Source organism: Phytophthora sojae (assembly GCF_000149755.1).
Source record: "Phytophthora sojae unplaced genomic scaffold PHYSOscaffold_2, whole genome shotgun sequence".
Lineage (NCBI taxonomy): Eukaryota > Oomycota > Peronosporomycetes > Peronosporales > Peronosporaceae > Phytophthora > Phytophthora sojae.
In genome coordinates, this window is record NW_009258116.1 from 2,699,441 (window position 1) to 2,718,795 (window position 19,355).

Sequence of the window (19,355 nt, forward strand, 5' to 3'; positions counted from 1 at the left end):
TACGTCCATGCACAGTGATAATTTTCTCACCTTTCTTCGCTGTCAAATGGAATCTCTGCGGTATCTTTCCAAGCCTGCAGTTGATCGGCACGAACCAGAGGATTCAGTCAGTTCGTTAGAAAGCTCTTTATCTCCAGGGGGCGGCAGCTGATGGTGGACAGACACCGGACTGACGTCGCGGGGGAACTGCGCGCCGACGCTAGATCTTCATTACCTATTCTCCTCGCTTTGACTCGAAAAAAAGCCTCTCAGTGGCGGCTTCGCCGTGGATTGGCCATAACTCGTTTGTGTTTGTAGCCAATCACGGACTTCATGTGACACACATCTTTGCAGCCGGCACAAAAGGTGAACCACCAAGAAGAAGAACTTCATCTTGGAATTAGAAGCAGCATGGGGAAGAAGCGTGGAGGTGCGGACCAACAATAGCGGGCTTGGGCTGGCTGCAATGATCTTTGGGGGCTGACCTTTGCTATTGCAGGAGCCCGGCGGATGCGCCACGAAGACGACGAGGACGACGAAGTTGCGTCGGTGGCGTCCGCGGAGACCCGCGGAACGTTCATGTCGGACGACGGCGAGTTCTATGACGGCTACTCGAAGAACGAAGACGACGAGCAAGACGTCGACGACGCCGTGGAGGAGCTGACCGAGAAGAGGTGCCTAGAGAGGAAGAAGAAGATGCAACAATCGATGGATGGGCGGATGCTCATATCTGCATTGGTAACATGTGTATTCGTTGCTCAGAACGACGACGCGGGTTGCCGCGCTTGAAAAGCTGACGACGCATCTGCTCCAGTATCTGGCCCCGGAAGACATTAGCGAAAGGTAGGCAATGTCACCCAGTGTGTGGAAATGGTTCAGTGGTTCAACCCAACTAATAATTCTTTGCGACGCTGCCTGCACCAATCCAGCTTCGTGGATAACGTGCTTGGGTGCCTGCGCAAGCCAGGCGAAGGCGAGGCAGTATTGGGCTCACGCATCTTGGCGATTTTGGCAATTATTTTCGGGGAGGACGAGGAGCGCTTTTTCCAGCGATCAAAGAATGTGCTCAAGCCTCTGGTCAAGACAGCGCGAAATGCGAAGATTAAAGTGGCGGTAAGTAGCAACTTTGCGGGGATTGTCCGTAGCTGTCGTGATACTCATACTTCACTTTGCACAGACTGTCCGCGCTCTGGGTCTGATCTGCTTTGTGTGCAGCGTTGAGGTGGAGAACACCGAAGAGCTACTGGAGCTGTTTGAAACGTTTTTCAACCCGAAAATTGTTGGCGACATTTGCAAAGCAGCCCTCGACTCGTGGGGTCTCGTGGCGTCCAACCTCTCGGATGAAATGCTGGCGAGCGGCGAGTTGCTAGAAAGGTAAAGATTTGAGCTGAGCGAATCCGTGGCAAATGCGTTCGGCTGACATCCCCCGTGGTTTGTGTGCAACAGATTGGTGCCAAAGTTCCTGGCCTTGCTAGACCACAAGGACGTCGACGTGCGCTCAGCCGCCGGCGAGAATGTTGCATTCCTTTACGAAAGCGCAGCGAGCTGTGGTGTGCCGCTGCCCTATGGTGAGGAAATCTTGGACCGTTTTCTTGAGATGAGCAAGGACAGCAGCAAGAAGAACAGCAAGAAAGACCGCAAGACCCAGCGCATTGTCTTCCGCGATATTCACTCGACTCTCTCTGTAAGATGCTTCTGATGCGGTTTTCGGCGGTATTACGGATTATTGACAAGATTGAGTTGTGTTGCACTTTGCAGGCCGGCGAAACTCCGCACGTTTCGTTCTCAGTAAAGAGCGAGGTGCTGGAGATCAGCTCGTGGAAATCGGTCAAGCAGTTTGAAGCGATGAAGGAGTGCTTGCAGACAGGGCTCCAAGAGCACATCAAGTACAACAACATGCTTCGCGCGATGCTGGACTTGCCCGAGACTTTGGAGGACCGCAAAATTGACAGGGTGTGTTTACAAGCTTTATGATGGCGCTATGTTCTGATCTTCCTGTTGACTCGGTTGTGTGCTAACAATTATGCTTCTCCGTGTGTCTGCTAGCGCGACGTCTTCGATAAGAAATCGGCTTCAAGGAAGCAGCGCAGCAATGAGCTCAAGGGAGACCGTAAACGGAAGCAGCACATGCAGGACGCATTTTACGACGACGGCTTCTACTAGTAGGCAGTGCAAACGCCAGTTTTTAGAGTTTGATCAAGCTTAAGGGCTCACGGCCTACAAAAGTTTCAACTTTAGTGCTCCATTATGTTGATGTACCTCGTTACCACAATCAGCAGCACTATCACTGTAAGATCAGAGCCACATTAAATGTTGTGAAGCTAGCCACTATATGAGCGATGGGATGCGTCAGTCAAGTAAGTAAACTATCTTGTTCAGCTCGTAAAACGCCGAGGCGACAGTGGGAAACCTAGTTCTGCACACGATACGGGATGTTCCTGTCTTCCAGGAACCGCTTGATCGAGTCCGGCAGCTCTCCCGACACGGACACAGCATAGATCCCCGGGATCAAGCGCACTGCAGGTCGGACAACATAACATAATGATTAGTGTACCAAGCACATAGCAGCACAAAAGTCCTGTCACGTCCTCGTACCAATGCGCTGCCACTTGGCGACCCAACTCTCCTTGGGCTGCATCATAGCGATCATGCTGTTACAATAGCGAGCCCCAGTCAGTCAGTCAGCTACTACCGCTCCAGAACTAAAGGCGCTTCAAGCTCTCCAGCGCACCCTTCGAAGTAGGCCGAGGTGCACTCTGCCACGCGTTGGCGGTTGTCGGCCATCTGCAGGAAGGCGCAGTTCTCGCAGCCCGTGTCGTAGAACTGCGTGAAGGTCTTGATGAGGGAGCACGTCATGCAGGCGCGAAGCTCGCGGAAGGTGTTGGGGATGTCGGCGTGCTGGAAGCTCTCGTCGAGCTCCTCGTCGTCCTCATCGCGGATCCGGCTCATGGCGGGCTTGTCGACAATGTCGAGTGCATTGGGCTGGTCCTAGCGGTGGATTGGTGTGGTGCCAACACCCGTTTAAGTACGAATCAAGGTGACACCTGCGGCAATATGCTGGAGGCTTCAATGGCATGCTGCAGGGGGCTGCAACGCAAGCTGGCCAGGCAAGCCCACATACTAACCAAAATCATACGAATCCATGTATTAGGTAGGTTCAATACCTGGCGAAGTGGCGAAGGCAACAACAAAATCGTAAGGCCTCGCTGTCCACCTCTTCGCCACACTAGGCGACCTGGCTGATGCAGCACCGAAACTGAAGATCTAAACTGTAGTCTGCACGTGGAGCAACCCCTCAGTCTTTCTTCTCCACGGCGCCTTCTTCCGCCTTAGGAGCGTCACGACTCGAGCCACGAGCCGGGGATCGCGGGCTGTGGCTGCGGGAACGGCTACGACGGTCCTTCTTAGCTGGCGACGGAGAGCGGCTGCGACGCGATGACCCCTCCTTCGGGACGTCGTGTGATCCACTCCGCGAACGTGAGCGCCCCCGTCCATGTCGACCCCGACCGCGGCTGCCACTGCGACTCCTGCTGCGGCTTCTGCTCTTGCTCCTGCTGCGACTCTTGTCACGCCGGCCGCGGTTGAACATCCTCTCCAGCTCGCGCTGCATGGACCGCGGCACTGTCTTGATGTGCATGAAGTTGCAGTAACCGCCGCGGTTGCACGTTCCTTCGTCGAACTGGCGGCATCGCGCTTCCCTGAAATCTGTCACGGGGGAGAACTCGCACACCAGCGGTCGGCCTGCGTAGAACCGGCCGTACAGAGCCTTCTGCGCGGCCGCCGCGTGCTCCTCGTCCTCGTACTTGGCGTACACGTTGCCCACGAGGTGGTCGCCCAGGTTGTCGCAGATGTTGAGCTCCTCCAGCTTGCCGAACTTGCACAGCTCCTCGAACACTTCCTCGTAAAAGTCCTCGAACTCTTCGTCCACGTGGCGCTGGTCGAGCGAGGCCGGGTCACCGTTCTGCGCAATGACCTGCGCGATCGGGTTCTGGTACATGTGGCTCACGAGGATCGTCTGGCTGAACACGGGCTTGTTGTGCAGCCGCGAGCAGCGGTCTCCGTGGCGGCAGGCGCCGATCTTGAAGTAGAACGGGCAGTTCACGCGGTCCTCCTCTGTGCCGTGGATGCGCGCCAGGTGCTCCGCGCCGCCGCCGCTCTGTTCGCCGCGACGTCCGCCGCCCACGCGCTCGCGCTCTCGCTCGCGGCCGTAGCCCCCTCCCCCTGAACGTCCACCGTAGCTGCCGCCGCCTCCTCCGTACCCTCGGTCCCTGCTGCGGTCCCTCCCGCGCCCGCGGAACTCGTCCCCGTATCTGCTCGCCATGGGCTCCGCAAAGATTCCAGAATGGTTTCCACTCCACCCGCCACTATGTAACTGTCGAAGTTAATGCCTTTCCAAACCGATGGGGTCATCTTTGCCAGGAGATATTTTCCAAGAATATTCTCGTTTAAGTACGATATTGAATGTGCGGCTAGGGAAATTCAAATTTGAAAATTCGAGCCTCTGATAGTAGTAGAGCTTCGAGCACCGGCGGAAGCGATCGATGAGCCGCCTGCACCTGGATCTGTCCTGGGAGGAAGACGAGGTGGAGGCAGAGCCCGCCGTGCGATGGCAGCGCAACCGCGACGCCCACGATGACGACCGCTATCTGTGGTTCAGCACGTACGTGCGTCCGTCAGGTAAAAGACAACCGGAAGGCGGCGGGGTCCCAACTGAGACTGCGAACTAAAGCTAACTCTTCCCTGCGCAGACGTTGTGGAGGCGACGGAGCACCGCCCGAAGTACGAGTACTCTGTCACCGGACGCAAACGCATTAAACCTGGGTCAAGGACGACAACGCTGGGTACGTTCGTGATTTGATATTGCGCTCGGAGCTTGCGCCATGACGTTGACCCGCTTTGTTCGCGCTGTTCAGGAACGAAGGTGACCGTAAACGGGATTAATGTGGCAATATTCAAATATGGCGGTGGGTTCTATGCCATTCAGGACGCGTGTCCGCATCAAGCTGCATCGCTGCACCTCGGAGACATCGAAGATATTGGTGGCACGCCCTGCATCTCCTGCCCTCGACACAGGTGGCCCTTTTCTCTGGAAGACGGCCAGTGTATAATTCCAGTCAACCGCCAGGCAGAATGCTACCCTGTTCGCATTCGACGCGAACGAGATGGCTCAAAGGTCCTCTACATAGGTTTCACAGCTCTCTCGGACACATTGTTCAACGATGACTCTTTTTAGGGGTAGTGGCGTTGTGTGTCGATCGATTCGATAGATTGTTTGTTGTGACGAATTGAGTGGGTATAACAGAATCAATCCCAATACATGTAGTTCACCGAAAGCTCACAAATTCTAGCTAAGGCATTGCTGTTGTACGGCAATCCGCCATATTTAGAGTTTGACAGTATGGGGGCCACGCAGAGCTCCTCCCAGCTTCACCTGGTTCGTGAGCCCACCGCTTTACTATCAACAGACGCTGGGATCATTGTGCGCATCCCGGACGCTGCCACTGGCGCCTCGACTTATCAACACAACCAACGACTTCTGGCGTGTCCAACATCGATCGTTGAAGACGTTCACGAGCGAAAGAGCAGCCAGCAAACACACGTCGCGATAGTAAAGCCAGGAGAACGAAATCAAGCGCTGAAGGGAAGCATTGTGTATTTGAAGAAGACTTCGAGCAGCTCAATTCCGCCACCGCAAAACCCATAGGCTCTTCATGCTTAATCGCTGGTCAGCAACACGTTCAGCTTTATTGCAAACTTTTGTGGCCTTCGCACTATTCTATCCTTGATCGCGACCTGTGTGTTGATGTCAGAGCACAGCGCAGCAACGGCCTACAAGACCGTTGCAAGCCGGTCGTAATCCACAAGCTGACCGCTGTCGGTACCGAACACGAGATGCCGGTCGTTAAACTTCGTCGAGATGAAGCGCGCGGACGGTGTCGGCGGCTCAAACCACCGCACCGGGTTAGGCTCGTACCATCGCCACATTGCAGCCTAGCGACAACAAACGAGAACACTCTTAGTTGCGGTAACAGCCTGAGAGCCATCGATAAAACAAACACGCACCTTGCCAGTCGATGACACGCTAACGAGCTTGCGGTTGTCGAACTGAAGGGACTTGACTCCTCCATGTTCGTGATTGCTAAATGTACACAGCGATTGTTGGGTTCGCACGTCCCAGGCCTCCATTCCCTGCTCCGAGTAGCCTGCAACGACTACAGTCTCGTCCATCTCGAGCGCCGAGATTGATCCTTCACACAATGCCGATTTTGACAAAATCTTCGCGCTCTTGCCACCCCACCAACGAACTGTGCCCTCGTTACCCGCGGACCACAAAACTCGTCCTTTCGTGTCTGCGTTGACGACAGATCCTGTGAAGTGTTGGACAAGAGTTCACATAAGCTCATTAGTACCAACATACCAACCACAGTAGATATATCGACGTTAATATCCGTACCCGGGTGGCCTGCAAGTCGATGAGTCAGTCGGCTGCTGCGCAGATCGAAAACACGAATGAGGCCGCAAGATGTGCCGCACACCAGAGTGTTGCGAAGCAACATCAGAGTCGTTATCTGTGGGCAAGTCTCCCTCTGGGATCTGGGCAGCATCGACTTGTGGATCTTGCTAGACGGGATAGATACAATGATCTCTCCTTTTGTGACGTCCCACACATTCGCTTCACCCTTCTCTGTTGACGTCGCCAGGTGCAGGAAGGTGCCATCGTTGTGATCGATACGAACGTTTACCACCTTGTCCTTCGCGCGAGTCCTAATGAAGGGAACCATTCCCAAGCTAGACCGGTGGGAGATAGACGTCGTGGGTGACGCATTCACGAGCGGCGTTGTGTCGAGGTTGCGGCTTTCAAGTGACGAAAAGCTCCAGATTTTAACCGCGCCATCCGTGCAACCAACAGCGAGAGCTTCATCGCACACGTCATAACACGAAGCGTTCGTTTGCGTCATCGATGCCCGCAGCTGCTGCTTCTCGAGCGACCACAAGTAAAAGTTCGCGCGCTCTTGGTCAATCGCGCCAGAAACTAGCTGCGTACGCAATAAAAACAAGATGTACACGTCAGAATAAGCACAAATCCATTGCAAAGTGCACCTCTTGCCACGTACTCGTGCGTCTTGGCTCCGACTGAACCTGTTGTTCAGCAGTCCCACGTTCTCAAACGCCGTCCGAGAGTTCTTGTGCACCTCGTTTCGTAATTCCGGCACGTCGTCAAGATTCAGCGTCCGAGGCGGCTTATCGAACCACTCGTTCTCCGCAGTCATTAGCTTCAGGTCGTGCACGTATTCTCGCATGGAGGTGCGTTCGTTCAGCAGACACGCTCGGATGGCAGGAGGGGACCCTCGACGGTTCACATTGCTGTCGTTGACACAACACATATATATCCCCTGTCAGACTTTGTAATCTCCACCAGCAAAGACGGTAAATAGCAGCAGGCAGGCATTACGGTGAAGGAGCGTCCACCTCGCGGTAGCAGTAGTTGGCTGCGCGGCGGAAGCAGTTGATCAGCAGCGGCTCGTAGGGCACGCCAGCCGAGATCTCCCACACGGAGGGCTTCATCATCTCCCTCGCCCAGTTGCGGTTCAGGCAGACTGCAGCACACAGAGACGTAGATCGCTGGGTCAATTCCGAAAGCTCGCCTTTTACCTTCTTTCCTTTCTCTCTCCGCCACGCCTACGCACCCAGCAGACGCGTATCCACGGAGCCCACGAACGCGACCACCCGCGCCAGCAGCGTGGGCTTGCCCAGCAGCACGTTGATGGGGGCCGAGGCCGCCTCGGCGTCGACTTGGTCCGTCATGGCGGTCGCTTCTCCTGATTCCCGGAATGCCGAGGGGGAGGAAGCCTGGCGCTTTTCTTGCCCCGCCCCGGGTGATGGCCGAGCTGTACCACAAACGCGGTACCCGACTGTGGCAGCAGTGCAAAGAACAGCTACGATTGGCGGTCAGCTCACTTGGTCGGTGACAATACTATTAACACGAGAGCCTTTGTATCGTGTTTCGAATCCACAATTTACATCTTGGTTTCAATATGCCAACAAGTCTCTGCTTACCATGATAACAGCAATCGGAGGTCTACCGGGCCGAGAGGGGGGAAACTGTAATAGGCTCGGGCGCGCCAGAACGAACCAAGGGACTGCCTGCCTGCAGCTGCCGCCGCCATGTCGTCGAGCGACGAGGAGCTGGACCGCAACCTGTCGGAGGACGAGGACGTCTCGGAGGACGAGATCCCGGAGGAGGAGGACGAAGAAGAGGAAGAAGAGGAGACGCCCGTGAAGAAGCGCAAGGCGGCCGACAGCAAGCCCAAGCCCAAGAAGCGCCGCAAGCCCGTCAACAAGTTCATCGAGGAGGAGGCCGACGTGGACGAGGATGAGGAAGAGGAGGAGGACGACGACGACGACTTCTACCGCTCCGAGCGCCAGATGGCCGAGGAGGTCGAGGCCGGCCACTCGTACCGCTACGAGCCGCAGGACCGCACCGAGTTCGACGAGTCGGAGAGCGCCGAGGCCATCGTGAACCGCATCAAGAAGCGCCACCAGCAGAGCCGCAAGCAGTACGACGGCGATGAGGAGGGCGGCGACGTCATCCAGAGCGAGGTGGCGCAGCAGTCGCTGCTGCCGTCCATCCAGGACCCGCGCATGTGGGTCTTCAAGTGCAAGCCCGGCCGCGAGCAGCACCTCGTGGTCGCGCTCATGAACAAGTTCATCGAGTTTGCGCGCCGCGGCGAGCCGCTCATGGTCAAGTCCGTCGTGGCCTCCAACTCGAAGGGATTCATCTACGTGGAGGCGGAGCGCGAGCCGCACGCCAAGGACTGCCTCAACGGCCTGCGCGACGTGCAGCAGTGGTCCATGAAGCTCGTCCCGATCCACGAGATGACGTCGGTGCTCAACTTCCAGACCAAGAGGAAGCCGCTGGTGGTGGGCGCCTGGGCGCGAATGAAGCGCGCTGGGCTGTACAAGGGCGACCTCTGCAAGGTGATCGAGATCCTGGACAATGGAGCTCGTGCCGTTGTGAAGATGATCCCTCGTCTGGACCCGATTGTGCTGGCGGGTGGCGAGCAGCCCAAGTACAAGAAGGGCCAGCGCCCAGCGCAGAAGCTGTTCCACGCGAACATGGTCCCCGGCGCAGATGTGGCCCGCCGCCGGTACCCCTCGACAGGAGAAATGATGGATACGTTCGACAACGACTTCTACCACGAAGGTTTCCTCATCAAGGAGGTGAATATCGCTACTATGCTGACTACAGAGGACGTGAACCCGACATTGGACGAGATTAATCGCTTCTCGTCTGTGGCTGGAGAAGATGGTGAACAGAGCGCCGAGGATATGCTTGCCTCGGTGGAGGCCGACGATTGGAAGAACAAGGTCGACTTGACAAAGGGCGACACCGTGCGCGTTATCGAGGGTGACCTGATCAACCTCATGGGTGTCGTGCTCAGTACCAACACGGCCAACGACACTGTGCGGGTTATGCCGCTTCACGAAGAAATCAAGGACACGATATTGGACTTCCAGCTGAAACAGCTTATGAAGTATGTGAAGGTGGGCGATCACATCAAGGTGGTGTCTGGCATGTACTCGGGCGAGACCGGTACGGTTGTGGCAGTGGATGACAGCGAAGGTGCCCCCGTGGCCATTGTGCTGGTGGACAGCATGGCACGAGAGATTCAAGTTCGTGTTCGCGACCTCCAAGAGTCAGCCGAAATTTCTCAGGGACTTGACTCGTACAAGGGCAAAGAACTTTATGACCTCGTTGCGCTCGCACATGGCGATGTGGGTGTGATCACGCATGTCGGACGGGAGGGCTTTACAGTACTGTGCCAGAACGGTCAGTCTCGGAACATCTCGGATCAGGAAGTACAGCGGAAGATTGTATCTTCGCGCACAACTGCCGCCTTGGACAAAAAGCACAACCACGTCAGCGTTGGAGAAATGGTAAATGTGGTGGAAGGACCCTTTTCCGGTCACAGCGGCACGGTGAAACACATCTACCGAACCTACCTCTTTATTCACAACAACCGCATCACGACGAATTCTGGTATTTTCGTGACGCGCGCGCGCGGTGTGATTCTATCCGGTAGCAAGGCGCGCTCCGACATGATTTCAAACTCAACTGTGCCTCGCATGGACGCGGGTATGCGTCAGCAGAACCAGCGTGGAGGCAGGAACCAGCGCGAGTCGGAGTTGATTGGCCAGACTGTGAAGGTGAAAAAGGGCCGCTGGAAAGGATACATTGGTATTGTGGTCGACGAGAGCGACCAGAAGGTCAAGGTCGAGATCCATTGCAAGGCGAAAATCGTGGATATTGACCGGTTGCATATTACGGTGGCTGGTACGCGCGATGGCGGTGTTGTGGACAAGCCTCGCTACGCTGGTACTCCGATGACTGGTGCTACTCCTCTGCCGTCGCAGACACCGCTCCATGGCAGTGCCATGACGCCGATGGCTACGCCACTACACCGCGGTATGGGCACTCCGCAGTCGTCTGGCCGTGCCGGCGAGGCTTGGAATGTTGCGAATGATGATGCATTGTTGGAGACGCAGATGAACCAGGAGAAGGATATTACTCATGCTACCAGTTTCGGCACGCCTCTTGAGCCTACTGCGCCGTCAAGTGATATGTCGAGCAGCCGGTACTCGAACCCGACGACGCCGATGGCCCCGCGCTCTCCGACACGAGATGGCATGATGCCTGTGACCCCCGCTGCTAACCCGACTACTCCTGGCCTGAACCCGACGACTCCCGGTCTGCAACCGAGAACTCCAGCGTACATGATGGGCCATAACCCGACGACACCTGGTCTCAACCCGACGACGCCAGGCTTGAACCCGACAACACCGGCACATTTGTCAGCGGCTACGCCAGGCATGGGTCACGAGCCCATGGGAATGGAGCCGATGACCCCAGGCTTCAACCCTACGACGCCGGGTTTGTCGGCCATGACTCCAGGTCTCAACCCCGTGACGCCTGGAATCAACACTCCAGGCTACAACCATAACCCGATGACTCCAGGCTTTGGCGTGGCAACTCCCATGGGTCGCATGAACTCGGCCGCAACACCTGCTGCGACTCCCGGCATGATGGGCGGTAATGGCGTTCCTATGACGCCCGCGTTCAACCACGACATGAATGATTCCGCGGGTGGCCCTGCCAGCGGCGAGGTGACGTGGAAGATGAAGGGTGTGGAAGTTGAAGTCATTGCTGGCGAGCTCAACGGCAGCGTGGGCGCCATCACCAATGTGAGCGGAGGCTCGTGCTCTATCGACGTGGATGGTCGTGTAATCACAGTGTCGCTCAACGACGTGCGGCCGGTTGTTCCCGAGAAGCAGGATACGGTCATCATCCTGTCGGGTGACGAGGCGGGCACCAGGGGCTCGCTGATCGGTACCGATGCCTCGGATGGTATTGTCAAGGTCGACGGTGGCTCTGAGATTAAGATTTACGCGATCGCGTCGCTGGCCAAGATTGCGCAGTAAGACTACTAGGCATGGATGGAAGCGGGCAACAGACACGTATATTTGACGCGCCGACAGAGACAGACAGACGCTGCCGCCCATCAGTATGTACCGACAAACTAACAGGTTTCCACTGCTTGTTCAATAGTGTTTTGAGTCGAAATGGAGTCGTCTAATATGAGGCATTGCTGAAGCGACGCGCTGATGACCGGACACTGCACTGCAGTCCTCACTGATGCCGTCAGTATCGCTCGGCAAGCCCCATGAGCGCCAGGTTTCATCCACGGTGGGTGCTCGAAGGAAGCCCAGGCATCAGGCTAATGGTAAGGGCGCCCCCGCACACAGCAACAATGTTCTTCCTTATATCGAGAGCCCAAGCGAGCTGGAAGCGAAGCGACTTGCAGCCCAGCGCGTCGCAATGGTGGTGGCAGATCGTGCGACTGCCATCCTGAAAATGCAACAGCAGCGGGATCCTGACGTCCTCGACCTTCGGCCTTACGCTGAGGAGCTCAACGACGTCCTTCTTACCGAAATGGCGCACCAGCTTCGGGCCAACCGAGCGGCTGGGTATTCGCTCCTTATACTTTCGGGATGCAAGGGCTTCACCCCGGTACGTTCTGAATGATGTACGATGATTACGAGGTTCACTAAGAGCAAATTGTATATGTAGGTTGGCTTGCGTTCTCTTGTGCATGCCGTGGGTGAAAATCTACGCCAGTTAGACTGCTCGCGCACGACGCTGTCGGTGCCCATGCTGCAGGTGCTGGCTACAGGTATCGAACGTCTGGACGTGCTCGACTTTTCATCGTGCCCTCAGCTATTGAGTGAAGGAGTGCGCGAGTTCATCTCGTGTTGCAACACTTCGTTGACCCGCCTAAATCTCTCTCGTTGTGGAGCACTAACCGACGATGCGCTGGGGTGGGTTGGTGGTGCCTTAGGGCCTCAGGGTTCGCGTACTCGATGCCATCGGCTGCTGTCGCTCGACGTATCTTTCACCGTCGCCATCTGCGACCGTGGTCTGGCAGCTCTCGGTGCGGGTTGCCAAGCTCTGCAATTCCTGAATCTGGAGGGACTGGAGCGGATCTCGGACGCTGGCATACTGCACATCGTTCGGGGATGCAAGGCACTTCGCGTTCTCAGTCTGAAACGATGTCTCCAACTCACGAACACGTCACTGAGCCATATCGGAAAGCACGGTGCAAAACTGCGCACTCTTAACCTCAGCGGATGCTACGGGATGTCGTCAGCCGGGTTATTGGTAATGGTGCCTGGGACGCCTTTGCTGCAGTCGCTGAACCTCGAGGGCTGCCTACACATGCGTGAGGACATCCTTGCGCCAGTTGCAACTGCGTGCCCCGCCCTGCAGACACTGAACCTGACGGGGTGTCAAGATATCACGGACACCGGCATCAGGACGTTAGCGGAGAACATGCCGTTCGTGCAAAGAGCACGAACGTACCGAGGACTGGAGCCGCGTGTCGACGGATTGCAGATTAAATACTCGGTTCAGGAGCAAACTATTCGTGCTTCCGCTGCACTGCGCCTACAGGCCTACTTTCGAGGGTATATGGGTCGACGTGTTGCAGCTTCATGGCGTGAAACAATGGTGCAGACCCCGGCGTGCCGCAAAATTCGGCGGTGCTACATGTCCTGGCATTTAAGACGTCAGATTCAATCCCGTGTGGAGCGTACGAAGCTCATAAATCGCAGTGCTGTGCGGATCCAGAGTCGAGTGCGCGGTATGTTGGGTCGAGCAGGTTTTGTGCGCTCCCAGCGTGAGGAGCAGCGGCTAAGTGTTTGGTCCGTCTACGCCGTCAAAGTCCAAGCTGCCTACCGCGGTTATTGGACGCGGCGGCACTTTGTGTTAGTGCGTAAATCCATGGATCGATACCAACTTGAGCAAAGGCTCCTACAGCGTGAAGCCGCCGCAACTCGCTTGCAGGAAAACTACCGTTCAAGGTTTGGTCGGTCGCGCTTTGAGGATCTAATGGCTCTGAACCAAAGACGCCGGAAGGAGCAACACGATGCAGCAGTGACGCTACAGCGGTTGTATCGAACCCGCGCTGCACGTCGCGCGTATCGTCAATTGCAAGCAGCAATAGCCCGACAACAAGAAGAGGCCCGAGAGCTGGAGCGGCTTGCAGTCAAACTACAAAGCAACTGGCGTGGTCATCGAAGTCGTCGGAACGAACTGGTTCGGGTGCGCGAAGAAGCAGCAGCCAGAGAGAAGCGACAGCACGCGGCTGCGAGCCGCATCAATGCTGGAGTGCGCGGATACTTTGGTCGAAGATACGCGAGGGCTGAGCGTGTCCGCGCTCAAACACGACTACGCGCGGCGTGTGTCATCCAGCGCACGTGGCGGAGATACTCAGAGCCCGACCCCAGACAACTGGACCTCGACGCAATGCTGATGCATCTACGCGAAAGCGCTCTGAATGAAGACGCCGTGGCTCGAGCTCAACAGGCGGAGATTCTGCGAAAGGCGAAAGAGCTGGTGAATCGGGATTCAGCTTCAGAACCCGAGAGTGATGACGACTGGCGTGACTTCCAGAATGAGTATGGTGATCAGTTCTGGTTCTCTCCTTCTCGAAACGATAGGGTTTACATGAGACCAAACGACCACGCTCGGGAGAAAAGTATCCTCGAGATGCCTTGCCGCGTGTTGTGGCCGCTCGAGCAGCGCTGGTTTGACGGCAGGGTGACCCGCTACAACTGGAAGAAGGATCGACACCGCATCGACTACGACGACGGGGACCACGAGTGGCTCAGTGTCTTCCGTGCAGACTCGTCCCGCGTCCAGCTCTTCAATGGGCACTGCTGGTGCATGGCTCCTATGCTGGATACGTCGACACGGACACTTCGTGCTGCGATTTTCATTGGCGTCTACTTCCAGCGATTCGACCCTCGACGCATGTGTTGGCGCAGCGGGAGCATTCGAGCGTACCATGAGCCGAGCGATATGTTTCTGCTGATGCACGACCCCTACGAAGATGGAGCGGAGTACGAACAAGAGTGGGTGAGCGTGTTCACGACGGAGAACCACTTCCAAGTGCAGGACGCGATCACGCGGCAATGGTACTCGCTGAGCGGGTACGTCTTTGGTCGCGTGCGTGGACGGCCACTCGATCTGCAGATGCTGCAGTCCAAGCAGAACGAGGGATACTGGTACAGCGTTGCGGACTATCTCGACTATGATGAAACAGCATTCGCCCAAGCTGAGGAGGCACCTGTGGATGCTGCTGCCGATAACGAGGTGGAGGGAGTAGAAGAAGCGATGCAAGCGGGGGGTGACGATGCTGCAGGTGCCGAGGACGAGTCACAAAGTCGTGACGGGGACAGAAGTGAGAGTGGAGAGGAAGGTGACACCGAAGATGAAGAAGACGAAGAAGAGTCCGAGCAAGAAAGTGAAGAAGAGGAGGAGGACGAAGAGTACGAGGATTAAGCTCACGTTGAAGTCAATACAGGTCATATCTGTGACGCGCGCAAATAATGTGTATTTAGTGTATATTTCATGTACCACACATATTCGTGCGCAAAACGTCAAAAAGGATGAAGCTCTTCCAGCTCACGCTGCCCAACGAGCAGCACGGCAAGGCGCGTGCCCTTGTGTCTCCCCTCCTTCTCTCTCTCCTCCTCCTCCCCCTCCTTGCTAACCGCTTGTGCTGCCCCCGCAGGTCGTGTCCGTGCTCCAAGATGAGCTCAAGCTGGACAACGTCACGAGTGTCGAGGCGCGCACGTCGTCCATCGTGACGTTCCGCGTGGAGGACGAGGAGATGCAGGCGATCCTCAACAAGCTGCAGCGCATGGGCGTGGGCGTGCAGTTCGGCTTCTGCGACGTCATGTCGCTCACGCCGGGCACCACCATGCGCAAGCGCAGCCGCAGCAAGAGCAAGAAGCGCAACGTCGGCCGCATCCTCGAGCGCAACACGGACGTGGGCACGGCCGTGCCGGTGGCGGAGATGTACGCGCACATCGAGGCCAACTCCACGCTCTCTCGGGACTCGGTGGTCATGCTGCTCATCTCCTCGTACGTCACTTGTCAACTTGCTGACGGGGTATGCGTTCTGACGGGTGCTGTGACTCAGATCCATCGCTGGAATCGGTCTGGCTGGAGACTCGGGGGTGAGTATCAATGTGTTAGTGTTGCGTTGTGTTTTGTAGTAGCAACTGTGGCATGAGGCTCTGACGTTGGCGTTGATACTTGACAGACCTACGTCGTGGCGTCTATGCTGCTCTCGCCGATGATGGTACTGCAGCCTGCCAAGCTAATGTTTTCATTATTTTTTTTGCGAACGAGTGCTGATGTGACGCTGGTGGGTCTGGTGTTGATAGGGCCCTATTCTTGGCTGCGCTTTCGGGTTTGCTCTTCGCGACAAAAACCTTTTCATTAACGGAATGGTGAACGAGCTCTTCGCCTTGGTACGTCATCTATTCGCTGTTTTTCTGTGCAAACTTAAAATTAATGTCGCCTTCCTATTTTATTTTCTAGACGATTACTTTCCTGCTGGGTATAATGATCGGAGCTTTCCTGAGTCCATATGCGGTGGCGTTAAATTGGCCCACGGGGGAAATGCGTGAGCGAGGGCAAGCCATTCAGTTGCTGTTTGGCGCAGTTGTCGCTGCTCTCTCAGGAACGGGCGTGGCGCTTGCTGAGTCGAACGCTAACATTTCCTCCGTCGTCGGAGTTGCCATTGCGGCGGCGCTGCTTCCACCCACCGTGAATTGCGGGATCTGCTTTTCATACGTCATGATCGGTCAATACTTTGTGGTACGTTTATTCATGCGGGCTCTTTCTCATAGTGCTGGGGACTAATGCATCGTCTACTTTTATTCATTAAATAGTCGGATGATGTCATCGGAGAAGAACAAAAGCTCGTATTCTACGAAATCGCCGTGGGCAGCCTGATGCTGTTGTGGATCAATGTCGTCCTCATCTACGTCACCGCGGTGCTCGTGTTCAAGATCAAGAAGGTCGACCAATTCCAACTGATTCGCCGAATTGACGAGGGAGCGTGGCAGAACTTGCCGCGTGTCCAGAGATCGCCGGCCCACAGAAACGTTGGCGCAAACCAGCACTTCGAGCGGCGCGAACGCGTGGAGAGCAGTGGCAGCGCCAACAGCACTCGAGGGTTCCTCACGGATGAAGAAGACTTTTCCCCTCCCGAACAAAAGGAGGCGCCGAAACTGGCACCAATGCGTCGGCGACCGCAGCCGCTGTTGAATATGGACGAGATGGAGCTCAACGGAGGCAAAGTCGATGTGGTCTAATGATCTGGCCCGATAAAAGACAAAACATGGAGCCTGATTACACTAGCGTGGCCCAAACGTCTAGCTCTCGTCCATCTCCAGTGTAGCCTGGCGGATATGCCGCCTAGTTTTTGAGCGTCTCTGAACAGCGTGCAAGTGCATTGCGGCAATTTCTCGGTTTCGATCGTGAGGCAGATTTTGGCAGACTACGGAGCGTTGTGTCGGTGCTTCCTTTCGAAGAGGGGCTAGTGAGGGGGCAGGTTTGGGTGGTATCAGTGTGTTTGGCTTCGCCCGAATCATTACTGCAGCTAGGGCGGCTTCCGGCTGAGAAGGTGCTTGCTTTGGTGCAGTTGCTTCGAGTCTAGCGAGAGAAAAATGGTGATCAGCCTCATCATATCCCAGAGGGTGAGTCAGCGCGCACACTTCACTTACATTCGGGGTTCGGAGAGGTGTCTGGTAACTCTTGGCGGGCGAACCCTCGTGAGAACAGGTACTGCCAGCTTGGTCGGCTCTGTTTCGATGGCTGGAGCTTCTACAGCACTTTTCGGTGGAGTTTTCTGCTGGTCTTCCTTATCTTCGTCCTCCGTGGTGTCCCCAGACGGGTCCGACTCCGAGCCAACCGATCCATCCTCTTCTGAGTTATCCTGGAAGTTGTCCGGCAGCGCTGCTTCAATCTCCCGTATCAAGTCGTGGTCAAGCAGCGACATCATCGAGACGTCTTCTCCAGCGAAGAGATGGTCGAATTCAGGGGGGAAGCCGAAGGAAAACGAGTCGCTGTTGTCTGTTCCTCGGCCAGGCGAAACGACGGGGTCGAGCAGTGGGGAAGCTGGTCGGTGTTGCGGCTCCACCCACGACATGGGTCCATTTTGCTCTTTGGGCAGCGCATGAGGCACTTGAAGAGGAGCTAAGCGAATTTTACTGCTATTGCTCGTGAAGTCATTGGCAGTACTGGGTCCAAAGCATTTGACTGTAATCGGAGGCTCGAAATCTGTCTGAGGGTGCACAGACACAGACTCGACTTGCTCTGTTGTCGATCTGGAGGGTGAAGTACTAGGGAGTTTCGGAGATACTGGGAGGGTTAAACTGTTGCTGGCGCGCTGCAACATCAGCACTTGGGAGAACGGAAGCAGCGCGTGGCAGAACTTTACCCCCGCCATGTGAAGATCGGCGGGGGTAAAGTGGCGAAGCGATGGATTCAGCTGCTCAGCGAGATCGAAGTCGAGGCGGACTCGGCTGTTTGGTGCAGGTTGCAGTTGCGCTCTTTGTGTGGTAGTGTCAACGCCGAAGAAGGACGCCTCGAGCGTGAAACTATGGAGCACCTGCATCTCGTTCCACACGACCACGCGGCCTGTGCCCTTCTTGGATGCGTTGATGGAGAATGTGCAGTCCCCGAAGCTGTAGAATCCCCCGCGTGTGCAGTCGCTGGTCTTGCACAAAATATGCGGGAAGAGACGAACTCGAGCGGCTTCCGTTCGACTGCCAGTGTCAAATGGGCGGCAACCGTAGAGGAAAATATTTTTCTTGCGACTGTGGCCGTGGAGATCGCAGTAGAGACTCACGGGACGAATTTTACAGACAGAGAGGAGCATGTTCTTGGTCGCAAAGATTGTCGGATGCAGCTCACTGGAAGGGTTAAGCCATCGTCGGTTGAGATCGGTACCAGCGAGAGAGCAGCGATAGTTGCCGTGGACTACCCCGTCAGGGTTCAGCATGGGGACGACCTTGAAGACGAAGTGGTGGCGCAAGAAGCGCGCCTCAAGGGAGCTCCCCGTTAGGAACTCCAAGAGTCCGTGCATGACGAAGCTGCTGTTGCTTTCTCCCGGATGAACTCGCGCCGTGATGGCGATGGCAGTACGTCGTCTTACAGTCGCGTCCTTCTCGTCGTCTTGGCTGAAGTCGGTGATGGTGAGCAAGTCGCAGTTGTTCCCCGCGATGGTCTTGCACATGACTCGCCGCTTGAAGGTGGTTCTCCGCTCCGGGTCTTTTTGCATGGACAGCATGAAGCGCTGAAGGCGGGTGTACGTGTACGGGTAGCAGTGCGCGAAGTACGCGACGAAAGGCCTGTCGTCGGACATGCTTGGAGTCTGCGTTGCCTTCGGGGATGATGAAGATGCTGGTGGTTGGACGGAAAACTCGTACACGAAGGAGAGCGTGTAGTAGTTTCGCACTTTTCCAGTGCGGCGATGCCGGTATGTGTCCGTATTCTTGAAGTAGCAGACGTTGACGCCCGAGTGGTGCCACCCGCACTTGGCGAAGCCCGGGCTTTCGATGTAGACAGCAGGGAGCATGCCATCCGTGTACAGACTGGCCTTCTTGAGCATATTGCGGATGTTGAAGCGCACCTTGAGGGTTGCAGCTCCGCGTTCTCGGGTCTGACGGAGTAAAGTCGACGGAACTGTGACCCGGAAGAAGTACCATTGGACGTGTCCGTGCGTATTGACGTCCGTGTCCGCGTACAGATCGTATTCCGAGTCGACATCAACGAAGAACGGGAAGGGCATCGCCGACGCTTTGGCCACGACTGACGGCTCGGTTGGCGCCTTGTTAGACCTCTTCGTCGAATCGGCTGAAGACTGCGAGCTGCGTAGCATGAGGAGGTCGTGGCTGGGAGCGTATCGGCGTCCGAGAACGCGATAAGCTCGGTCCAGATTCCCGCTTTCGAACGTAGC

The 19,355-nt window shown here is 56.2% G+C and overlaps 10 protein-coding genes across 10 annotated transcripts; 6 read left to right on the plus strand and 4 right to left on the minus strand.

Moving 5' to 3' along the window:
• Positions 1-489: 489 nt before the first annotated feature.
• PHYSODRAFT_480720 (hypothetical protein) lies at positions 490-2,142 on the plus strand (the record flags this gene model as incomplete). Its single annotated transcript, XM_009520564.1, has 7 exons — positions 490-653; positions 742-822; positions 909-1,092; positions 1,157-1,353; positions 1,426-1,663; positions 1,738-1,932; positions 2,026-2,142. 7 exons carry the CDS (start codon positions 490-492, stop codon positions 2,140-2,142), a joined length of 1,176 nt encoding a protein of 391 aa, XP_009518859.1.
• Positions 2,143-2,231: 89 nt separating this feature from the next.
• PHYSODRAFT_353836 (putative transcription protein) lies at positions 2,232-3,145 on the minus strand. The gene is made up of 3 exons (XM_009520565.1): positions 2,711-3,145; positions 2,575-2,630; positions 2,232-2,496 (listed from the first exon to the last, which is right to left on the minus strand). The coding sequence occupies exons 1-3, from the start codon at positions 2,926-2,928 to the stop codon at positions 2,390-2,392; spliced, it is 381 nt and encodes a 126-aa protein (XP_009518860.1). The 5' UTR covers positions 2,929-3,145; the 3' UTR covers positions 2,232-2,389.
• Positions 3,146-3,514: 369 nt separating this feature from the next.
• Positions 3,515-4,123, minus strand: PHYSODRAFT_370516 (hypothetical protein; the record flags this gene model as incomplete). The annotated part of the gene is made up of 1 exon (XM_009520566.1): positions 3,515-4,123. A coding segment is annotated over one exon (609 nt), but the record flags the coding sequence as incomplete, so codon positions are not given.
• Positions 4,124-4,520: 397 nt separating this feature from the next.
• On the plus strand, positions 4,521-5,309 carry PHYSODRAFT_541191 (hypothetical protein; the record flags this gene model as incomplete). Its single annotated transcript, XM_009520567.1, has 3 exons — positions 4,521-4,656; positions 4,728-4,820; positions 4,893-5,309. 3 exons carry the CDS (start codon positions 4,521-4,523, stop codon positions 5,210-5,212), a joined length of 549 nt encoding a protein of 182 aa, XP_009518862.1. The 3' UTR covers positions 5,213-5,309.
• Positions 5,310-5,377: 68 nt separating this feature from the next.
• Positions 5,378-5,659, plus strand: PHYSODRAFT_416353 (hypothetical protein; the record flags this gene model as incomplete). Its single annotated transcript, XM_009520568.1, has 1 exon — positions 5,378-5,659. A coding segment is annotated over one exon (282 nt), but the record flags the coding sequence as incomplete, so codon positions are not given.
• A 149-nt stretch (positions 5,660-5,808) lies between these two features.
• Positions 5,809-7,801, minus strand: PHYSODRAFT_556225 (WD40 repeat-containing protein; the record flags this gene model as incomplete). The annotated part of the gene is made up of 6 exons (XM_009520569.1): positions 7,668-7,801; positions 7,433-7,577; positions 7,095-7,344; positions 6,434-7,016; positions 6,043-6,347; positions 5,809-5,970 (listed from the first exon to the last, which is right to left on the minus strand). Exons 1-6 carry the CDS (start codon positions 7,783-7,785, stop codon positions 5,809-5,811), a joined length of 1,563 nt encoding a protein of 520 aa, XP_009518864.1. The 5' UTR covers positions 7,786-7,801.
• Positions 7,802-8,145: 344 nt separating this feature from the next.
• Positions 8,146-11,460, plus strand: PHYSODRAFT_484339 (hypothetical protein; the record flags this gene model as incomplete). Its single annotated transcript, XM_009520570.1, has 1 exon — positions 8,146-11,460. One exon carries the CDS (start codon positions 8,146-8,148, stop codon positions 11,458-11,460), a length of 3,315 nt encoding a protein of 1,104 aa, XP_009518865.1.
• Positions 11,461-11,857: 397 nt separating this feature from the next.
• PHYSODRAFT_310834 (hypothetical protein) lies at positions 11,858-14,881 on the plus strand (the record flags this gene model as incomplete). The annotated part of the gene is made up of 3 exons (XM_009520571.1): positions 11,858-12,049; positions 12,110-14,545; positions 14,573-14,881. The coding sequence occupies 3 exons, from the start codon at positions 11,858-11,860 to the stop codon at positions 14,879-14,881; spliced, it is 2,937 nt and encodes a 978-aa protein (XP_009518866.1).
• Positions 14,882-14,988: 107 nt separating this feature from the next.
• Positions 14,989-16,707, plus strand: PHYSODRAFT_310835 (hypothetical protein; the record flags this gene model as incomplete). Its single annotated transcript, XM_009520572.1, has 7 exons — positions 14,989-15,033; positions 15,114-15,466; positions 15,525-15,561; positions 15,648-15,686; positions 15,772-15,858; positions 15,929-16,207; positions 16,282-16,707. 7 exons carry the CDS (start codon positions 14,989-14,991, stop codon positions 16,705-16,707), a joined length of 1,266 nt encoding a protein of 421 aa, XP_009518867.1.
• Positions 16,708-17,966: 1,259 nt separating this feature from the next.
• On the minus strand, positions 17,967-19,187 carry PHYSODRAFT_484364 (hypothetical protein; the record flags this gene model as incomplete). The annotated part of the gene is made up of 2 exons (XM_009520573.1): positions 17,967-18,770; positions 18,828-19,187. Coding segments are annotated over 2 exons (1,164 nt in total), but the record flags the coding sequence as incomplete, so codon positions are not given.
• Positions 19,188-19,355: the final 168 nt, after the last annotated feature.